The sequence below is a fragment of the Physeter macrocephalus genome, chromosome 20 (genome assembly GCF_002837175.3).
Source record: "Physeter macrocephalus isolate SW-GA chromosome 20, ASM283717v5, whole genome shotgun sequence".
Taxonomy (NCBI): domain Eukaryota; kingdom Metazoa; phylum Chordata; class Mammalia; order Artiodactyla; family Physeteridae; genus Physeter; species Physeter macrocephalus.
Window position 1 is genome coordinate 99,285,790 of NC_041233.1, and position 23,029 is coordinate 99,308,818.

The 23,029-nt window shown below is 44.0% G+C and overlaps 1 protein-coding gene and 1 long non-coding RNA gene across 3 annotated transcripts in view; one reads left to right on the forward strand and one right to left on the reverse strand.

Moving 5' to 3' along the window:
* TRMT9B (tRNA methyltransferase 9B (putative)) overlaps positions 1–1,629 on the forward strand; it is a 16,010-nt gene extending 14,381 nt beyond the window's left edge. The window contains exon 3 of the mRNA XM_007101494.2: positions 572–1,629. Within this exon, the coding sequence (XP_007101556.1) occupies positions 572–1,605 (1,034 nt within the window). The 3' untranslated portion in view covers positions 1,606–1,629. The remainder of the gene's footprint in view (positions 1–571) is intronic.
* The window catches only part of LOC114484573 (uncharacterized), an 81,191-nt gene that overhangs the window by 43,406 nt on the left and 14,756 nt on the right, over positions 1–23,029 (reverse strand). The window contains exon 3 of one of the 2 annotated variants that reach the window (XR_008616217.1): positions 16,876–17,446. The exons of the other annotated variant lie outside the window; for it this stretch is intronic. This is a non-coding gene — a long non-coding RNA (uncharacterized lncRNA). Of the gene's footprint in view, positions 1–16,875; positions 17,447–23,029 lie in introns of those variants that run through there. 2 annotated transcript variants of the gene reach the window in all.

The following is a 23,029-nucleotide window of genomic DNA, read 5'->3' on the forward strand; positions in this document are numbered from 1 at the left end:
AGATTGCTTTTGCTATTTGGGGTCTTTTGTGTTTCCATACAAATTGTGAAATTTTTTTTTCTAGTTCTGTAAAAAATGCTAGTGGTAGTTTGATAGGGATTGCATTGAATCTGTAGATTGCTTTGGGTAGTAGAGTCATTTTCACAATGTTGATTCTTCCAATCCAAGAACATGGTATATTTCTCCACCTATTTGTATCATCTTTAATTTCTTTCATCAGTGTCTTATAGTTTTCTGCATACAAGTCTTTTGTCTCCTTAGGTAGGTTTATTCCTAGATATTTTATTCTTTTTGTTGCAATGGTAAATGGGAGTGTTTTCTTAATTTCACTCTCAGATTTTTCATCATTAGTGTATAAGAATGCCAGAGATTTCTGTGCATTAATTTTGTATCCTGCTACTTTACCAAATTCATTGATTAGCTCTAGTAGTTTTCTGGTAGCATCTTTAGGGTTCTCTATGTATAGTATCATGTCATCTGCAGCATCATTTTTATATGGAAAACACTAGCCTATAAATGTGTAGGTTTACGCGTGTATATACGCACTGAGATCTAGTTTCTTCTTTTTCAGTCATACATCATTTTTCTACAAAACAAAGAAGAATCAGAGCAATAAAAGAAATGGCCAGGGTCTTAGTTCCTGGAGGCCAGCTGATGATTTATGTTTGGGCCATGGAACAAAAGAACCGGCACTTTGAGAAGCAAGACGTGCTTGTTCCATGGAACAAAGCCTTGTGCTCCCAGCCCCTCTCGGAATCCAGCCAGCCTGGGAGAAAGAAGCAGTGTGGGCATCCAGAAAGAAGCCATCCCTACCACCCTCCCTGCTCTGCGTGTCGCTGTCCCGTTTGTTTTAAGGGGTGCTGTGATTCGAGGCGGTCCCATAGCGTGGACTGTGACTCTGCTCTGGCTGGCACCTGCTGTGCAAATATTTCCAAGGAAGGCGAGGAAGAAAATGGATTCTATAACACGCTGGGGAAATCTTTTCGTTCCTGGTTTTCCTCTAGATCTTTGGATGAATCAACTCTGAGGAAGCAAATTGAAAAAATGAGAACCTTGAAAAATACAGAAAGTTGGGCCAATAGCACGATATCCACCCAGCCTTCAAGACACTCAAGTTTCGACTTAGATCATCCAGAGCCATTTTCAACAGGAGAGCAAAATTTAGATGAGGAAGTGTTTGTGGAGACTTCTCAAAAACACCTGGAATGGCTGAGAGCACCCTCCACACACAAACACCTAAATGGAGACCATCCAAGAGTCGTGAGGAGAAATGGAGATGGGAATTTTCTGGGTAGCACCGATACCAAGGAGAATTGTATGGATGCAGGTAACTTAGAAGGGGGTACCCCTTCTGCTAGAAAAATATGGAGGAGGATTTCTGCAGCTGATTCCAAAGATTCCAACCCAGGTGACACCATTTCTGTCGAAGAACAACGGCCCGACATTTTGGATTCTGGTGCCTTTATGCGCTATTACCACGTGTTTCGAGAAGGCGAGCTCTATGGCCTGCTGAAGGAGAGTGTGTCGGAGCTCCATATTCTGAGCTCTGGGAATGATCATGGCAACTGGTGTATCATTGCAGAGAAGAAGGAAAGTTGTGATTGATCGGATCATTTCAGACATCTCCTCCAAAAGATGAACCCCATTCTTCTCACTGGGTTTGTGATATGGTCCCCTGAATGGGCATCCAATTTCGTCATTTGGTCTGTATTTAATCCATTTATATTTTGGTCTATAGAGACTATGAATTCATCATCTGTTTAGTCTATAGACAAGCACAGTGCTTGGCATCTGAAGCATCTGACAAAGAGTATTTGTGGTTAAATGTTAATATAAGATATCTGAAGAAGCAATATAACATGAACTGCAATACAGCTGAATTACTATAACAATACATGTGTACTGTTTTTCAGTATTATATAGTGATTTCAAAAGATTCTGCTTTTAAGTATACCTTTTAAAAACATCATTTGTATATAGGAAGCGGGTAAGTCCTACTTCTCTTATAATTTAGATCTGTGTGCAAGATAATAGGTAAACTCGTACCACTGCACAAATGTAATTTGAACCATGTGATAAATTATTTCGTTGCCAAGGCCTTGCTTCTATTTAGTCTTCAGAAAGGTGAGAGACGGTGGAGGGACAAGAAGGGTTCTGAGAACTCTTCTAGATGATAAGCGAACTTGCTTCAAGATAAGTAAATAGTAAGGTTTTTGATGTTGCTCAGAAGGCTTTAAAGGCACTGTCAGCATGGAGAGAGTGGAGTATGTGGCCACCGGGAAATTGTTGCAAGTTACCCAGGTGGTATTCTTCCAACCTTATTAGAAGCAGGAATATCCAGTTACGGCAAGACCAAGATTGACTAATGAGTTTTCATCTGGAATGATGCTTTACTTATGCATTGAAGGGATACTTAAGAAATGAGAATCTGGTTGAAACAGTGCTTTTTATTGGTTCTCAAAACAAACAGATCATTAAGGTACAAGATATTTGGACTTGGTGGAGGACTGATTGTTGGATCTTTAAAAATAATATCTGGGCATTTATTTTATTGAAAGGGACTACATTTTAATAGTTATATTAGGGATTTAGGTAGAATCAAGTCCTATTAATTAAAGGTTCAATTTCTGCCACTTTATAGACAAACGAATAGCTGGGCACTGTCTGGTCACCACATCTGTTTACATTTAACCATGAGTCCGTTTAAATCCATGTCGTGGATCCTGAGACACAGATATAATTAGGAGAAGCAAAAGTAAGTTGACCCAAGAATACAGTTTCAGGCAGTTCCTTAACGAGGAGAGAATCAACACTTGACAAAAGGCTTTTTACTGTATGGACCACTGTAAACCCAGAGGAAACCCAATTCTTGTTTTGTTTTCCACTGAAATTACTAAAATAGTATAAGATTTCATTTGTGTTGGGCTTATTTTTCCTTTCGGTAATTGTGCTCTAACTTAAAATAATAATGCTACTTTCAAAGAAATTTAAAGGATTTTTTAAAAAAATTTATTTTATTTATTTATTTTTGGCTGCATTGGATCTTCGTTGCTGCACATGGGCTCTCTCTAGTTGCGGCAAGCAGGGGCTACTCTTCATTGTGGTGTGCGGGACTCTCATCGCGGTGGCTTCTCTTGTTGCGGAGCACGGGCTCTAGGCTCGTGGGCTTCAGTAGTTGTAGCACGCGGGCTCAGTAGTTGTGGCTTGCAGGCTCTAGAGCGCAATCTCAGTAGTTGTGGCACACGGGCTTAGTTGCTCCGCGGCATGTGGGATCTTCCCGGACCAGGGCTCGAACCCATGTCCCCTACATTGGCAGGCGGATTCTTAACCACTGCGCCACCAGGGAAGTGCTAAAGGATTATTTTTAATGTGCATCTGAAAAGTACTAGTGTTTATTACTCTCTCTTGGCTTCGAAATAAGATTGCATCATCACCTTTTCATTTGATGAGGTTGTCGGGTAGAAATGAGATCTATGATTTATATTGTTCGGCACACAGTTTGCATTAGAGGGACGATGAAAACAGACATAAAAGTGGAATATAAATTAAAATTTAATTTAATGTCTTCCATATCTTAAATGAGGACATTAAGTCATGAGTGTTAGTGGGTTTTTTTTTGGTGGAAAGAAATGTTCTCAGAGTCAGAGACATTCTTACAATTAAGGCTTGATGACCTTTTTATTATGAGTGGATTTTTCCTCTCCTTGAAGCCTGTTGTCACATGTATCTTTAATCCCAGCCTTGCTGCTAGAAATCTGTTTCAAGTCAGGGCTTTCTGGTGGTAGCCCACCACTTACATGGAACTCAAGTTTATTAGATGGCACCAGAAAAGCTTTGAGCAAACCTATACGCGCAACTTCCTACACACACACACACACACACACACACACACACACACACACACACACCCCACTTTGTATAAAATGACTCTCTAGAATAGTTCTTGAGAGAGGAATATTTTCACATAATTTTGACAGGGCTGTAAATTAAAAAAACACTAATAGCAATCTTTCGCCCTTCATCTGCCGAGCACAAGAATTCTATTCATCCAGACATTATTTCGTATGCAAATATTTGACGTTGTGGTTGATTAAAATATCTCTTTGGTATTCATGTGCAAAGCACTCTTAAATCTAACTTCTGCCTTTGGAGATATATACATACATATATATGTATAAATCTCCATGGATATATATGGATATGGTATATCCATATACTTCATATATACATGATATATATGCCCTTGAAGACCCAACCTAATGTAAATATCTTGATCATTTGAAATAAATTTTGTTCATATTAGGACTGTCCTTAAAAGGAAATACAAATAAGTGAGTTTAAACATACACAGGTTATTTGTGAGTATTCAGTCGGCCTTAACTTGCTCTGTCTTAGATTTTGCTAATCTATCTGAAGTACATACTTTGAAAACTTAGAGTCCGTTATTAATACTGGATCAAAGAGTGTCTTTCCTGTTCATTCCCCTCTACTTGGTGGCATCACTGCAGAGTCCCGCTATCTGAAGTGGAGGGGGGCATGTGCGGGGGATTCTTGGAAGGGCCTTAAAAACCTCTGCTGGCTTATTGATGCCTCACTGGCCTACTTGAGGAATTCCATAAACTGTCAAACGATTTGGGGGAAAGTGCGTTAACATGGACAAAGGATGCAACCAAGCGAGTGGCCCATTCAAACTATTATTTTTAAAATTGTCACCAAAGTGATTAAATGACACCAGCAAGTCATGGTAACTAACAAACCATCTAACACATGTCTTGGATTATCAATTTCGTTTGTTCTTCCCTTCTCACCACACATCCCTATATACAAGATGGTGTGTGATTTCTGTTTTTAGTTTGCCTTTCTGCGTCCTTCCAAATTCTAGATGTCAGTACTTCCTCTGGGTTTTATCTGACCATCAATTGAATGGGCAAAAATTGGCAGTAATCCAGACAGAAAATAATCCAAATTTAAATCAACTAGGAATGTTAATGTACTTGTATATTAATGGCCATCAAAAGAATAAGCACTGTTGGATTTTTTTAAAAATAAAAGTAAATGGGTTTGGATGAGGATAGAGGGTCTAACCCAATAGTTGCTGATCTCGGTAGGGGAGGATATTCCTTAAAAATGAGTTGTGAGCGCTCAGTTTGGGAGGGAGGGGGAAATGGGGTATAACCACTGGCCAGGCAGCTGCAGTCTGGGAACAACAAATTAGGGCAAGCCTGAGCATGTCTCTATTGTGTAGGAAATATGAAATAATAACAGCAGCTAACTTCTTAAATATCTAACATGTATTATTTTATCTGTAATCCTCACCATTGCTAAGTATACTTATTGCTCCCACTTTGCAGATTAGGAAAACTGAGTCAGAAAGAAATCAATTAAATTGCCCAATGCCACATTCATTTAGTAAAGGGCAGGGCTGAGTTTCAAACCAGGCAGTCTGCCTCGCAGCCTGTGTTCTTACCCACAACACTGTATACTCCCAGTCATGGTGCAAGGCGGATTATGAGAACATTTCAAGGCAAGTGTGATTATCCCCTTTCCAAATAAGCTTTAGTAAGGTTAAGCAAAGATTTCACAGTTAGACAGTAATTGGACAGGAATCCCTTATATATTTTTCCCTACCTTTTATATTAACTTTTTTCATTTGTAATTCTCTTTCCATTTGATTTTAATAAAAAAAAAGTAACAAAATGCTCTGTGATCACTTTTATCCAACTCTTCAATCCTCTAAAAATTGGTATTATTGCTTTCCCATTTTATAGGTGAGAAAATAGAGGGCTATTCAGATATTTCATTCCTTCTGTTTGTTCAGTGAACCCTGTTATGTGCCAAATACATAGGATAATAAGGCAAAGAATATCAGGTGTATCGAGGATACACAGAATATTAGAATTAACCGAGCAGAAAGTGCCAAACTGGAGCAGTTTTCATATTCCTTGTGCACCTACTACCGCATTCTATTGGTTTGCTTGAGAAAAGCAATTTACAAAAACCCCTCTTAAGAGAATCTCAATGCATATGGGCATATTTAAGGCCTCCCCTAAAGTAAACTGGGATTTGATTTAACTGAGCTTGCCCTCAACATGGTAACATCCTCTAGCACAAGCATTCTGTGGAATACATTTCAGAAAATAACACACCCAACAGAGTAAAATGCAGACTCTTTAGGATGGCCTGCACATACCCCCCTTCATAAATTCTCACAAGTATTTTTCAGCCTCATCTCTTGCAATTGCAAACATTTTTTTCTGTTCTGCAATCTGCTGTTTTAAACAACACTTTCATTAGGATTTACATAATGACAAGTAATTATCACATCCCCTGGATATAAACTTGAATTTTAAATGCCAATTGTAATCCTTCTCCAAAGAAAAATGCATGCAACAGACTTCATTCTGTCAATTCAAAGGGCATCTGAGATAAGTGTCATCACACACCCATCCAACAGATGGAAAAACCATGGAAGTGGAAGGGAATTACAGAAGCATCAGCAGACCTCAAACCAGAACACTCAACTCCCCTCATCCCGATCTTAACTCAAATTTATGATTATTGGTTTGATATTATAGACTCCATATCTGCAACCTCGAATATATACAAAACTGGAGTGGGAATATTTTAAAAGAACCCTTACCAACTAAGGATTGAAATGATAATGCAAATAGAAAGCATTTGGCATGGTATGGGGAATGCAAACACGGAAGCCTAAGAGAGCTAATCAAAGAGCTCACTGTGAACTGCCCTAATTTTTATTCACCATGGTCCTCCAGTATGTGATGCACTCGTAGGAATGTGAATCATTTCAGTTATAACCCACATTCTGTTCCCCTCCAGAAGCAGGTCTTTCCCAATTGATTATGCCTTGTCATCACTCTACCCGGGTGGGAGCAGAGCTATAATGTAATCTATATGGCCAATCCGATGGACCGCTTGTGAGTTGATTGTCAAACTGGATCTCTCATGGGGCAAATCAATATATATTTTGTCTCTCCTTCAACTAGAACTGGTAAAAATATAATTTACCCAACCCAACTGATTATTAATTAATCTACATGTAAAAATATATTTTCTCCACACAAAACATTTATTCTTCTCTGGATATTACCTCCATAAAGAAAAGACAGAGGGTCACTGTCGTTAATCTGTAGCCAGTGTAAGTGAATGTTGAATTCCATGAAAAATTTACATTTATATTTATGCTCGCCCAGAAGGGAATTTGGCTGAATGACAGGCATTTCTCTAATGAGCTAATCATACCACTTCCATTAGATTTTCTATTAATGTATGTAGATGGACACCATGAGTAAAGGTTTGCTTTTCTATTCTACTTATTTACACAGAACCCTGGCAATACTTAAGGCTCACTAATGTGGACCCCAGTGGAATTTCTCAGATACTTTGAATATGTATGTAAAAACTGTCCCATTTTCTTTAGATGTTCTCTTAAACATGTATTATGTAAATATATATGTATGTATATTCCTAGACATCTAGTGTTTGCTATCACTAGTGACCTTCTTATGCACTTGTAAAAAAACGTTAAATTAGCAATTACAGTGGAAATGTATTTCATTGAATAGATTTTGTTTGGGGAAATATGAAGAGAATTGTCATATATTATTGTGCCTCCTCTGGTGTTGACGTGTATTTGTATCAAAAGTGCAAAAATCCTTTTCTTCTACAATATAGTTAGTTACTTTAGCTTTTCCCAGATGAAGCTAGCAATAGTTCTAAAAGGACAAGTTGATGTATATCAAATATCGTGATGGTTGTACTAACTTGGAGGTATTTTATTTGCATTAAACAATAATGTTTAGGATCTTCTGTAGTAAGTATTATTAAAAATAGTGTAATTTGTATGCCTATGAAATGTATAAGATAGTTTAAGTTATGTCTAAGTGTACTTTTAAAAATGTTACTAGATGAACAAAATTCTGCCTTTCATCTCCACTCTTGAGTGTGACAGGACAGGTATTACCCTCTTTCCATTCACACAGGCACCTCTCCTTAGACTCAACAGAACTGGGAGAATTTGTATTTGGATTCTGTTAGCTTTGTCTAAAAGAAACGAAGCAAGCCATTTAATAACAGAGTGTCATTAAGGGGTTAATAAAGGGATATTATTGACTAAAGCAAAAAGACATCTTTTAAGATGAATAAAGATGTATTAGACTATCTGAAAGTGGGCACGTGTGAAAATACAGTACTATTATTGAAAGACCATCATTTTTTATGTGATTGGAATGCAAGCACTTTTACTCTTTCTCCTGACCTGCTCCGTCTGCAGGCTGTCAGCTCATTATCAGAGTTGGGGGCGTGACGTAAAAGGGGATAGAGGCCGGCACTGCTGTGGCTCCCACGCAGCTCAGCGGGGCCGCGTTCAAGAGGCAGATGGTGCCCTGGCATGTGCAGCCCTGACCACCTCCCATCCCTTCAACATCTCCCCGAGCAATGGAAGAAGCTACGGCACCTCCCCGAGCATCCGTGTGCTGACGAAAACTGATGATGTGGGCTTGGTCCTTGGAATTCACTGATCAAGGGTTAAAACGAAAACCGCCAGTGACCAATTATCTAGCCATCAGTTACTAGCCCGAGCGTGGCTGCTTGGGAGACAAAAATGAGAAGTACCGCCGACAAATGAAATACACTCTGTGCCCATCTTTTGGCAAGAATCAGCGAAGCCTCCATCATGCACTATGCACTCTTTGGCAGAAGTCTCTCAGTTTAGAAACATCACTAGTTCTTGTCTTTAGAAACCATCACTTCTTCCATCTTTGTGCTCATCTTGCATTTCTGAAACATCTAAGTGTAAATTCAGCTTTAAAAGCTCTATGCATAACGGGTTTGTTAGCAGTTTTTAGAGTTTTCTCGATGGTTGGAATCAGGAGGAAATCACCAGCTTCAGTGCCTGCTTTTTACTGTGTGCGTCACTCCCCGCCCGGTCCTCAGGGGCAGGGCACAGAAGACAGTCCCCATGACGACGGAGTACCTGTAGGCAGTCTCAGGGGGTGGGAAACTGCCAGATGCTTGAGCTGCAGGGACCTAAGCTATCACTGACTGCAAGAAGGAGGGACTTGCCCCAGCCAAGAACCAGACCTGCCCTCCCACCGCACCCCACTGTATTCCTTCGGGGGGGTCTCGGCCCTTGGCATCCATCCAGGTCTTTGTCACACTGCAGCCCCCAGCTCAGGTCCCATCTTCAGGGAAATCACCCCGATCCCACGGCTCCACGTTGATTTCATCTTCACCATCCTACAGCCCTGTGCATTTAGGATAATTGACAGCACTGCTTTTCCATATTCACCTTTAGCAATGAAAGAGCCTTCCTGCATCATCCATGATTTTGTCCCTTATGTCTCTCCAATTAAAAAAAAAAACACAAAAAACGGCAAGTTGACTAACACCTTTCCAGCTCCAGTCACTCTTCTACCTAGTGTCTTTCTTCTCCGTGTCACCCCCAACCCTGACCTCCAGAAACCAACCCTCATTTGCCATTTTGAATGGCCCGCCTAAATGGACATAACGGAGCTCTCCCACCCACCGGCGACTCCAAGCCTGGCTTCTGAACACGAGGAAGGAAGAGTCCAGCTCTGGCTGCTGGAATTCCACTCCTGGGATCAGCTGCCTGTGGAGGGCTGTGTCTCAACTTCACTGACTCCCTGCATCTTGAGTCTCCTCCCAAGATAACTTCTCCTCATAGATCCTGTACTTCTAAGTCCTCTCATTGTTCTCTACGACTCCCAGGTGGGAAGACTTAAGTGTTCACTTATTTGTGAGACTTTTATTTGAGGACTGATGACAACTGATGCTGTGGGCTTGGTCCTCAGAGTTCACTGATCAAGGGTTTAAACCACCAGTGGCCAATATTTAACCGTCAGTTACTAGTTTTTTCTTTCTCTTGAAGAGAAAGAGGCCACAGTATTTGGCTAAATATACGATGAAGGGCATGAGAGTTGGAGATACAAAGGGAAATCCCTTCCTTTCCACAAGTCACTCCTGAAAAATCAGGGCAGCCAGACCTTCGTGTTCAGAGCTCCCTTGCTCCAGAGGAGAACAGGACCATGAACTTAACCCCATCCATGCCTTTGAGAGGCCAGGGCCCCCAAACGGTTGATCAATGGAGATGCTGCATTAAGAGGAAGGCTGGAGCAGCCCCACTAGCAGGGAGCCAGTTGGGGCCCCCAATACTGCCCCAGGGGTGGAAGGAACCTGCCTGGGGGTAGCCCCACATGTACCATGAGCCTGAGCACTTGCCCCATGTTCGGGAACCTTGGCAAAGATTCCTGTGCCCAGGCTTCGGGCTTGGCACAAAGTGGGTGGAGCTGCGACTTTCAAGTGGCACAGTGGGGCCATTCCCACAGGCCTTGTTCTTGCGCCGTAACGAGAGACCACCACCCCTGTGCCCCGACAAGGCAGTGGGCTGTCTGTACGCATCCTCAGCAGAGGCACCTGAAAGTTTCCCATCAAAAGAAATGCAGCTGGATCCCCAAAGTTCCATGAAACGAGTTGAACTCCATGTGAAGTTGACCGTTAGGGTGTCCTCATCCAGTCCCACACCCCTCTGTGTTATTAACGGGGGACCTCAGTGTGTGAGCTGAAGTGACCTGCACACCCCATGCAGGAAGCGCTCCCTTGCTCTGGGGGGAGGCACAGCACCGCCATCCTGAAGAAAGTCACGCATTTCACCTTGCGAGGCCTCAGCCCTCAAAAGTGGGTGTCTATGGAGAACCTGCCTGGTTTTCTCTACCGTGATACGTCGGTACAGGCAAACCTCGTTTTGTTGCGCTTCACAGATATTGCATTTCTCACAAATTGAAGGTCTGTGGCAACCCTGCGTTGAGCAAGCCTATCCGAGCCATTTTTGCTCACTTTGTATCTGTGTCACATTTTGATAATTCTCGCAGTATTTCAAACTTTTTCATTATTACTGTGTTTGCTGTGATGATCTGTGATCAGTGATCTCTGATGTTACTATTACAAAAAGATTATGATTCACTGAAGGCTCAGAGGGTGGTTAGCATTTTTTAGAAATAAAGTATTTTTAAATTAAATCATGTACAATTTTTTAGACATAATACCATTGCACACTTAATTGACTACAATATACTGGAAACGTAACTTTTATATGCACTGGGAAACCAAAAACTCTGTGTGACTTGTTTTATTGTGATATTCACTTTATTACCACGGTCTGGAACAGAACCCACAATATCTCCGAGGTCTGCCTGTAACTGATTCAAAGTGAGTGGAGTAACCACCCCAAGAAGGGTACTGAAAGCACAGCAACAGAAAGTGCTATTTTCTCCATCGTTTTAAAGATGGTGCTTTTAAAACTCTACGTTTCTTTATATTTTGTGCTGGACAATTTTTAAACAATTCCTTTCGGCAAGGAGCTATCTAGGGACTGTTGGAGATCTCACGGGGATGACAGACGGCGCCTGGTCCTGGAGAACTGAAAACTAGCAGGAGAGACAAGACGTGCACAGCTCTCTCTCTCTCTGGAATATTCTTCCACCCCCACTTGGCCTGACTTAGCTGCACGTCCACCTCAACTTACATGTGCCTTTCTGAGGTCGGCCCATGCTAACCCAGACCGTTACCGTTCCTTCTCTACGTTCCCAGAGCCGTGTGTAGCCTTCCTCTTGAAACTGCTCACACACATTACTTCCTCAGCATGTTCTTTCTCTAGCAGAGTATCCGTGCGGCGAGGGCGGGGACTCTGCCTCCCCTTCCACTGCAGAAACTTACAGGCCTGGCAGGGCGCTGGCCCCGACAGGAGCGCCCAGGAAGACGGTTCATTGTTGCCAGGCTCGGGGCAGGAGGGGCTCCCAGAGGAAGCTGCAGAGAACCACGGGGCCCCGGGGGAGAAGAGGGTTGTCTAAGGGAGGTGGCACAGGCTGGACCTTAGAGGGTGGCACATGGACAGGTGAGGAGCTTAGGGATTTGGACAGCGGCGAAGAGGGCGGAAACTGACGAAGGAAACTGACGAAGCTGATGATAACAGTGACGGTGCCCTTCATCACCTGGACACTTCGTGCCGAGAGTTTCATTACTGTCACACCGACCTGAGGGGAGGTGTCGCTGGGCCCCGCGAGTAGAGATGGGCACTGGGGCCTAAGAGGTCAGGCCACCTGCCGGAGTCAGGGTCCTCCGCTTTGCACTTGGGCTTGTCTGTGCAAACGCCCTGGTTCTACCCCCTCGGCGGGGAGGCCGCTCCTGCCAGAGGGAGAAAAAGGCAGGGAAGATGACAGAGCAGGTGGCAGCTTTGATTCTCATAAGCCTTGAACACCTCACTAGGGGGCTGGGCTTCCACCTAGAATGCTAGAGAGGCTGGAGGATCTTCGAGCAGACGCTTGGCCAGAATACTGTGGAGCAGCGCGCAGGTGTGGAGGGAGGGGCGGAGGTGGAGGGTCCACGGCGGGGGCAGAGGCGCAGGGCGGGGCGGGGCCAGCAGGTCTGGAAATGAAAATAAGATATGTGCAGAGCTCAGGGAGGATGAGCGAGAATCTGATTAGAGAGCCAGGGAGAAGAAAAGGAGGAAATGGCTCCCATATCCCCCCTGGCTGCCCAGGAGGCTGGGAACAGAGCCCAGCCGGGAGCTGGGAGGAGAGGCCCTGCAGCGAAGGTGGAACTAGGGCGCCCTCTTCCGGACAGTAAAAGCCGGCTGTGCACCGTGCTGTCAGCCCCGGCCCAGCACCACCTAGAGGTCTTTCCAGAACCGGCTGATGCTGAGTCATCACTAACTTCCAAACACTTGGTAACTAAGAAGCTGGTAACCAGGTAGTAATTCAGACAAGTCTGTGCAGAGACGAGAGGCTGTCCAAGCCAGCTGCTGCATCTTCTAACGCATACCACCTCACACTTAGAAGCTGTTCAGTGATACCAAAGAATCACACTCGACAGAAAGTAGAAGAGAACATAATCTGTGGAAGAGAAATAAGGGCAGGTCTCCCCGGGAATGTTAAAATACGTGCAGAGTTGATAGAGGACTGAAATCGTGATCTTTAGCTGCTAAGGCGACACTGGAATACTTAAGGCTATCAACTGTTGAAATGTGGAAGGTTTGAACAACTTAAGAACATTGCACTTAAGAATTTGCAGTTTGGCAAAGAGCACAGGAGGAGAAGGAAACTGGGCTGCACCGGTGGGAGGCGACTCAGTGGGAGGCCTCTGGGGCTTCCTTGCTAGATACGCCTCAGCACCCAGCTCCCTAATTTCCACATCCATCCCGTGACAGACATGTGTCCTGGGCCGTTGACACCACCAGTGAAATGGCTGCTCTGGCCTGAGAGTCATGAGAAGAAAACTGTCAGCAACCTTCCAGCACCTACTGCTCAGACCCCATTCCCCTCCAGTCTCATCTCTTACTCTGCTCCCCTGTGTCCGCAGCTCTGGCCTTACTGCCTCCTTGCTATTCCTCAAACATTTCAGGACTCAGGGACTCCGCACTTGCTGTTCCCTCTACTGGGTCCCTGAAGTGAAAGCAATGTCGCCCTCACTTCTTTCCAGCTTTGGCTCGGATATCAGGCTCTCAAAGTGGTCTTCCTGATGAACCCATTTAAAATTCCACACACATACACACTCCCTATCCCCCCTCCATGCTTCTCTTTTCCCCCAAAGCCCTCACCATCTTTAAATATTACATTTTACTTGTATGTGTTGTCTGCTCCCCACTCCCCAAGATGCAGGGCTCCAAGAGGACAGGGATTCTGCTCTGTGGTTTTGTTTTTTGTCCGCTGCTTTATCTCCCACACCAAGAACAGTGCTGGGCTCAAGGCAATCACTCGATAACTATTTGATGGGTTCCAATGAATCAGGTCTTGGCTCGGCAATACCCAGCGTTCACCCCCATGGAGACTACGTGACTGACCTTGGGCCAACTGGGCTGGGGCCGGGGGTACACCTGGCGGGGGGTTCTCTGCAGCCTTTAATTACCTACATCTGACTGCTCCTGTTTTCTCCTTTCCCAGGCTGGGGGAGGTCTGCGTGGAAGCGAGGAAAAAAAAACACACTTTGCCTTTCACCTACGCAGGAGTTTAGAGTTGGAAAACCGAGAAGTGGGTGCCTGGATTTTTGGATTTTGAAGAGATGCCCTTTCTCAACAGCTGAGGGTGATTCCCCCCAGCTGGCTGCCTGGGAGACGGTGTTCAGGACACAAGTGGAAAACTATAGTGAACACGGCAAGCTTGGACCAGGGGGAGATAAGAGAGCAAATGGCTTCCTTTCTCTGAGGTGTTAAGCCTCCCCTCCTAGGTTCTATCTCTCGCTGCTGTTAAGACCGACGGGCTTAACCAAATGGCTTGACCCATCCTGAGCCTCAATTTTCTCATCTGTACAATTTGTTCACCTGTAAACTCAGGTTAATGGTAACAGTCCTGGGCAAACTGAATAAGATACAACCTGTGTTTGAGTTTCACAGCATCAGGAAAGGGAATAGCTGTCAAGGAAGGCCGCAAGCACAGGGTCAAATGTAACATCCTCTCCAAATAGGTGGCCCAAACATCTGGTTTTAAAGGACAAACAGGACAAGAATAACTGGTGAGTAATGATGCTGAGACATTTGTCCTGTTCTTTCTAATTGTAAAAAGAAAAACATTAGAGTTTTGTATTGAATAGTAAAAAAAGAAACGAAATTGAAAGAAATAGAGGAAGCAAGCATTTGTAGCATCAACAGATCAAATTCCAAACTTCTAGTTTATACGAGGGCATTTTCCCAGTAACATTTCCAACTAGAAATTGCCCGACGGTGTCAGGGCCAGGTCAGGGCCAGGCTTAGGCAAACCTGGGCAGCGTCCCCACTGGTTTTCACCGTCCTCCCCCCGCACTCTGTGCCCACTCTGGTTCCTCCATGTCCCCAGCAGGCATTGGTGGTCCCATGCCATTCCCAGGAGCCCAGGGACTCCAAGTGTCCTACAGGCCATACATCCCTGGGAAACGTCTCAAGCCCAGAGCAGTAAATTTCCAGAACTTGGCTCTCTCCTCTCCAAGCAGCGATCTCATTCGCTCAGGCCCAGCTTTCTAATCCACATTCATTCAACAGCTAAACGAAATTCCCAAAGCTCGCCTCTCCGGGGAACGCGGGCCTCCTCCTCTACTGCTTCATCCACTGCAGCTCCGCACAGCTGTCAGAGTCGCCCAAAATGCAAACCTGCTTTAAAAACCTTTCCCGGGCTCTCCTTTGCGTACAGAAGTGGTTCTCAGCCTGGCTGCAGATGAAAAACACACATGCCAGTGAACACAATCCACTCCAAACCCACTAATTCAGACCCTCTGTTTCTAACTCAACTCGGATGTGCAGTCGCAGTTGGGAACCTGGCTCCTGAAGTCCCAGCTCCTCTTCCGGCCACAAGCCGTCCTAAGCCAGGGCCTCTCTCCCGCCTCCTTGCTCGCCGCCATCTGCACGAACAGCCCGGGGATGCTCCCCAAATACACCCGACCACTTCACGCCCAGGAGGTTTTGCACAGCCCTCTGTGGGTCTAGGACCTCGTGGCTCAAAGTGTGGCCCCCAGACCAGCAGCATCCACCCCACCCGGGAACCCAGAGCCGCAGCATAAGGAATCTGCATTTTAGCAACATCCCCAGCTGATCTGTAGGAACGTTCAAGTCTGAGAGACACTCTGGATCCTTTCCCAGCTCGCATCTCTGCAGGATTCACATCATGCTTCCATCTCTCACTCGAGTAACTCTTCTGCGAAGCCTCTCCACCCTCATCCTCTGCCCTCCCAGCCCTCTCCCCCAAGGAACTAACCCTCCCCACTTCATGATACCACGTCTGTAGCACCCAAGCACCGAAACCAACGTACTTCCCTGTGCCCGTGTTAAGTAATGTTAGGACCAAACAAAATAATCTAGCTGTTCGCTTCAGGTAATACATGCTCCTAGAAGAAAACAATGAACCAGCTAGACAGCTGACTTACCAAGACTCATAGCTTGTGCATCAGAAGCGGTCCCATGTCCTCACTTCACCGTGCCCACCGATCCAGAGAAAGCTAGGAAGGCGGAACTCGGCCCAATCCTGACCCCACCGTGCAAGATGCACCTGAAACTCACCCAGCCCAGGCCCTGAAACCATACAAATACCCTGCCCTCATCTCCTTTTTCGAGACACTACCAAGACAATCAAGGTTATGTTCTCCCTCATCGTGGTAGATCTAATAAACTTAGCTTTGCTGAATCAACAAGTTTGTCCAGTGGCCTTTTAGACAGTTGACAGGCAACACACCAATCACAGAGTATGGCAGTTATTTATTTGTATGGTGGATATGACCCCATTCCCGCGGCACTGCCCCTTCCTGGGTTCTCTCTCTCTCTCTCTCTCTCTCTCTCTCTCTCTCTCTCACACACACACACACACACACCCAACAGACTCACACACAGAACATCAAAACAACACAATCAGATGACTGAAGAGCTAAGCTGGAAACAAGAAGAGAGAGGAAAACAGAGTGAAAGGAAGGATGGGCCAAGGAGCAGCTGAGAAGAGGGATGGGGTCAAAGAGGGGAAGTTTCCCATCAGGCAGGAAATAAACAGCCCTGGGCTGAAGCCTAGCAGAACTCCTGCTCAGCCCTCCTCCCTGGAGGAGCTCAGGACAACTGAATTGAATACGGCAGAGGAGCCAGTTTCAAATCCAGACAGCCCAGTGGAATTTTAAGGATGGAATATACAACTTGAACCTGAAACTAAAGACTCTTCTGTATCTTCTGTATAGTCTAAGAGATTTATTATATGTACGGAGTTGTGAGTTATATCCAGTACTGAGTACTGAATACATGTATAATATGTACTTGATCTCAATGTTATGTGATCTCTCTCTCTGTCTGTAGTTCTTTCAGAGCTATCAAGACAGAGAAAACATAGGTTAAAATTAAATAATAGAGACAAAAGAATCTTTTGAGCTTATGTTGAAAGGATAGGAGCAAGAATAATTACAAAGTCATGACCTTAGTAGGAAAAAACGTACTTGGATTTACCCAGAACTTTCTAATCCAAATATGAAAATATTATCAGGTAATTTTTCAGCACTGATGAATTAATTATCTATTGCTACATAACAAATTACCCCCAAATTCAGGAACTTAAGACAACAAACATTTATTTTTTCACTCAGCTCCCGAGGATTGGGAGTCCAGGAGTGACACAGCTGAGTGGTTCTGAGCTAGTGGTTCTGGATCTCTTACAAGGTTGTGGTCAAGATGCCAGCAGGGTCTGCAGTCATCCAAAGGCTTGACTAGGGCTGGGAAGCCACTTTCCACGAGCTTCACTCGAAGGGTTGTTGGTAGAACATCTCAGTGTCACGTGGACCTCTACAAGACTGCTCACAGTTTTCCCAAGAGTAGGCCATCCAAGAGAAAAGCAAGCAGGAAGAGCCTGTGACTTTATGACCTGGTCTCTGAAGCCTCACACTGTCACCTCCTCTTGCGTCAGTCATATACACACTACTGTATATAAAATAGACAACTAATAAGGACCTATTGTAGAGCACACGGAACTCCACTGAGTACTCTGTAACGGCCTACATGAGAAAAGAATCTAAGAGAGTGGATATGTGTATACATATAAATGATTCACTTTGCAGTGCCCCTGAAACTAACACAACATTGTAAATCAACTAAACTCCAGTTTACAAAAAAGAAGTGAGTCACTAAGTCCAGCCCACACTCAAGTACATGGTAATGAGGCTCCCCCTTTTGAAGGGAATGTTAAATAATTTGTGGACATTATTTATTTATTTTTGGCTGCGTTGGGTCTTCGTTGCTGAGCACGGGCTTTCTCTAGTTGCAGCGAGTGGAGGCTACTCTTTTTTGCAGTGTGTGGGCTTCTCACCGCGGTGGCTTCTCTTGTTGCGGAGCACGGGCTCTAGCTAGGCGCACGGGCTTCAGTAGTTGTGACTCGTGGCCCCGGAGCGCAGGCTCAGTAGTTGTGGTGCACGGGCTTAGTTGCTTTGTGTACATAGTTTAAACCATCACATTCCTCCCACATGTAAAATACTCTCATCCCTCCCAACGCCTCCCAAAAGTCTCAACCTTGTATAGCATCAGCTTAAAGTCCAGGATGGCACCATTTATTTATTTATTTATTTAAATATATACTTTACTACTTAACTCAACAATTTTTTATTTTTTTTAAGATTTTTTTTTTGATGTGGACCATTTTTAAAGTCTTTATTGAATTTGTTACAATATTGCTTCTGCTTTCTGTTTTGGTTTTTTGGCCCCGAGGCATGTGGGATCTTAGCTCCCCAACCAGGAATCGAACCTGCACTCCCTGCACTGGAAGGCGAAGTCCCAGCCACTGGACCGCCAGGGAAGTCCCCAGGATGTCATCATTTAAACCAGGTCTCAGGACAGGTGAGTCTCCTTAGGTGCAGTCTTTAAGTACAGATCTTCAAGTAGAGTTCAGACTTTAGTTATGAACTAAAGATATTATCTGAAGCATCTATTAGTTATCTGTCACTCTGTAACAAGGTACCCCAAAGCTTATTGGTTTAAAGCAACATTTATCATCTCCGTTTCTGTGGCTCAGGAATTCAGAGATAGTTTTGCTGGTAGGTCTGACTCAGTGTCTCTCAGGAGGCTTCAGTCAAGGTATCAGCTGAGGCTGTGTCATCTGGAGGCTTGATGAGGCTGGAGGACTTGCTTCTAAGATCAGTCACTGACATGGCTGTTGGCCGGAGGCCTCAGTTTCTCACCATGTGGACCTTTCCACAGACCACTTAAATGTTCTCATGACATGAGAGTTAGCTTTCCCCAGAGTAAGTGATCCAAGAGCAAGCAAGCAAGATGGAAGCCAGGATGTCTTTTATGACCTAGTCTCTGAGTTGACAAATCATTACTTCTGCTGGGTTCTTTTGGTCACACAGAACAACCCTGATATGATATGGAGGGGGACTACACTTATGAATCCAGGAGGCAAGGCTCATTGGGGGCCATCCTGGAGACAGGCCAGCATGCATGTTAATGAACTAATGTTAGAAGCTGGACCCAGGAGCAATGTCAGAGGCCATAGAGTCTTGTAATGTTTCTGCCACTCTTCATATGATCTTCATACAGCAACAAAACTTACAGGTACCATGAAAATGGGGGTCTTATATAATAACTGTTTCTACCAGATGAATGATAATTGAACAGTGATGACTGACCAAGAGGAGTTGTGTGAAAACAGCCCACGGACACAGGTGTTGCAGACACATGTTTATCTGCAAAGAGGGTACTTTAAAGTCACATGAACCTGGCAGTTGTGGTCTTGGAAAAAAATCACTGGCTTTCTCTCTTCCTTGCTTTGTCTTCTCAGCTCCAAAAAGAGCAAATAATAGCTCCTTCGGTGACATTTTATAGGGATTCAAAATTACATGTGTAAGGCAAACAGCAATTATTAAATTTAAAAATAACTATGGTAAAGATTACTTCATATTTCATGATATTGTATGGTAACCATCTGAGTTGACAGATGTCTTTCAGTTTTTGGAAAGAAATCTATAAATTCATAAAACATAAATCTCTCCCATTTTATATCTCATATAACCACATTTCAGAAAACTAATAAAGAAAAAAATCATCCATTACCCTGCAACTCTAACACAACCTCATCACCATATTTCCTTCCAGACTCCTTTTCTATGCACTTTTCCCGTAATTGAAGTCAAGAGTGTACATAGGGGCTTCCCTGGTAGCACAGTGGTTAAGAATCCACCTGCCAATGCAGGGGCCATGGGTTCGAGCCCTGGTCCAGGAAGATCCCACACACCATGGAGCAACTAAGCTCGTGAGCCACAGCTACTGAAGCCCGCGCGCCAACAGCCCGTGCTCCGCAACAAGAGAAGCCACCGCAATGAGAAGGCTGTGCACCGCGACGAAGAGTAGCCCCCGCTCGCCGCAACTAGAGAAAAAGCCCGCGCGCAGCAACGAAGACCCAACACAGCCAAAAATAAATAAATTAAATAAATTTTTTGAAAAAGTGTACATAAAAGTCTGCTTTTTGTTTCTTTCACTTTATGTCTTAATACAGAAACTTCATATAGAGTTTGACAAAGAAGCTATTCAAAATGTGTCATACTCGGGGCAGTGAGCTGAGGGTGGGAGTGGGAGGTGAAAGCTGGGGGAAGGAGGGAGCCATCGCGGGTCAGTAAATGCTCAAGAAGGCTGTGTCATGATCAGCTGAGGTTCCGAGAAGCAGAAGTCTTGGAGGTTATAAAAGGCCAACGAGGGGAAACAGTAGGAGGTGCTGAGAGATTCTGAAGTTGTGGTCTAGAGGTGAAATTAATTACCTAACCAATCTTTGGTCCAATTTCTCTTCTATAAATCACAGATGTTACGTGCACCTACCTTTATAGGGTTACTGGTGGGGGGTTAGTCAAATTAATATATGTAAAGGGCCCAGAATATAGGAAAGATGTTATTACTAAAATGATAAGATTCCATGAATCAGGATCTAGGGTTTCCCAAAACTGTTTAGCAGCCTAAGAATTCTTAACAGACCTCTTAGGCATACAGTTTATGCCCTAAAATAAGCTAACTCATGACTAATTTCTATTGTTTAATATAGGACAGTCCGTCTGGACATCAGGTCAGTGTAGGACTGATCATTAATCAAAACCATTGATAACAAATGCCAATGACGACAGAAACCAGGAGGGCAACCCAAGGACAGGATGCTGGGAGGAGCACGAAACCTGGAGGCTGGAACCCCACCTCCAGGGGGCAGCAGCTACTGGCCTCATTGCACTGTGGGAGTGTAGACTAGGTTGCCAGGTGACAGCAAGCGAACATTTTCATCATTCATCAGAATTGATGTGCTATCCCACAAAGCAAGGTGATGCTACAAGGATGTTTTTGGAAAGTTACACACACACACCAACAGTGGTTAGGTAACAGGGTTCCCAGCACAGGGAGAGAAGCTACACTTTCTGTCTTATCCCCAACTGTTGGGGGTTATTTGATTTATATATTAAAATACAGTTAATTTATAAATTGTTTTAAAAGTACACAGACATACAAAATGTTTCAAGCAGTCCTACACTAGAGCCAAGAAACCCATTAACTTTATTCAGCCCAGCAGTTCTCATACTGTTTGACCTGGAAGCTTTGTGTGCCTCATAAAATGTATTAACACCCTAGAAAGCACACTTTGGGAAAGGCTGCTCAGCTTTCAAAAAGAAGACCCAAGCAAACCAATCAACCAAAACACATAGGATGTTGTTACGGTGCCATATGCCCGGAGCACCCCAGAGCTGTTCCTCCAATGGTGCTGGCAGACGTCTGCCACCTGCCATCCTCGTACCATCAGCTGGGACACAGCAGTTACTCCTGAGGGCCTGACCCTCTATCTCTTCTCACTGCTAAGGTCACAGCGAACAGGTCTGAGCATCACGTTAGCACTTAAAAATGTGAGTTTCCCCCGAATCCTTGGAAAAGTTTTTTTGGTTTTTTTTTTTTTCTTTTACTATTTCTCTAGCAATCACCTTACTACAGAAGCTTTATGAGTACGTGAAAGATAGAGAACTATCTCCTCCAATGAGGCTTGAATACACTTGGTACTGTTGGAACCCTGCCAATGGTGTTATGATGAATTATAATGAAAACAGCATATTTCTCATTTGCTTCTCTTTTATCTTCTTTATCAGTTTGTGAACATGAAGAGCAGGCTGTGGTAGCCTTAGATTCCTTGTCTGTAAAATGAGCATAATAATATTCATCTTACAGAGTTTTGTCAGCAAGAAGTTTTTTAAGATCAAATAAAAAGGCAAATGTGTGTCAAGTTCCTAAAACAATACCGGAGATGTAGCAGTACCCAATCACTGACAACTACTGATATTCTTTCCATACTTCCTCTTGGAGGATGGAAGGAACCATGGATCTGACATGTGTACAATCACTAGAGTAAGTCACAGAACTGTAGTGCTTGCAGTTGGTTGAAATATTTTAAAGGGTTGGAAGGATTTTAGAAATGATCTTTTACAGATGATACAGAGAGAAACTGAGGCTGAGAAAAATCAAGCAACTTGACCGTGTTTTTCACATGAGTGTAAATTACCGACCCCTAACACTTGGGTCTCAAACTAAGAACACAAAACCTCACTGAAAAGTTCAAAACAACATTCAGAACTCATCTGAGGTGAAGACGCCCATAAATCTTCACTTCACATGGTCCCAGGGATTCTGTAATTTACACACATCTGAATGGTTAATAACACACTGGAACCTTCTGTATATATCAATCCTAAGTGACCTGCTGCAGGTCCCGGTATGTTACTTAGGTCCCTGTTTGCCTGTATTTCACAGCCCACAGGTTTTCTTAGGCAGGCATTGCAGGAATTAGGCAGCAAAACATCAGCCCCTTCCATCACTAGATGGTGCTGCACCCACTCGTGGCGGATCTGGGGAAGCCGGCAGAGTGAGGGACAGCCCAAGCTAGAGGAGAAAACAAGAGAAGTTTAACGTCCGGGTTCTATTTTAAATGTTCATACTGGGCCATGAAAGCAGATGAGTTAAGTTTGCCATTATCCTGCAGACTTCAATCTAATTAAATTTAATAAAACTAGAGCACAGCTGGAGAAGTGGCTGCCAGCCCAGCCTCTCTGGGCTCTATTGTGAGCTGAGGGAGGATCCTGACAGAAACCAATCTCCAAACTCTAGATCCGCCCCCAGCTGAACAGGAAGTGAACGACTCTGGACCTTCTTTCTAAGAAAACGGTGACCATCTGTAATGTTATTTTAGAGACAGTGGGAACTGAATGATAAGAGCTAGTGAAAGAGAACCATTTTGAAAGAAGTTAAATACAAGAGCACTTAATGTTGGGATATAAAGGGAAATGGAAGAGGACAAACAGCACATAGAAAATAAAATCAGAAAGAGGAAAAATGAATGGTTCAGAGCAACAAAGTGTGGTGAGTTGGAAAGTGAGGCTTTTATAAGAACTCCGAGTTGCAAAATTTCAGAGCTGGAAGGAGCCTTATAAGGAAGCAGAATTGGGCCGGAGAACTAAATAATTTACCCCGAACTACGCAGATAATTCGTAGCAGACA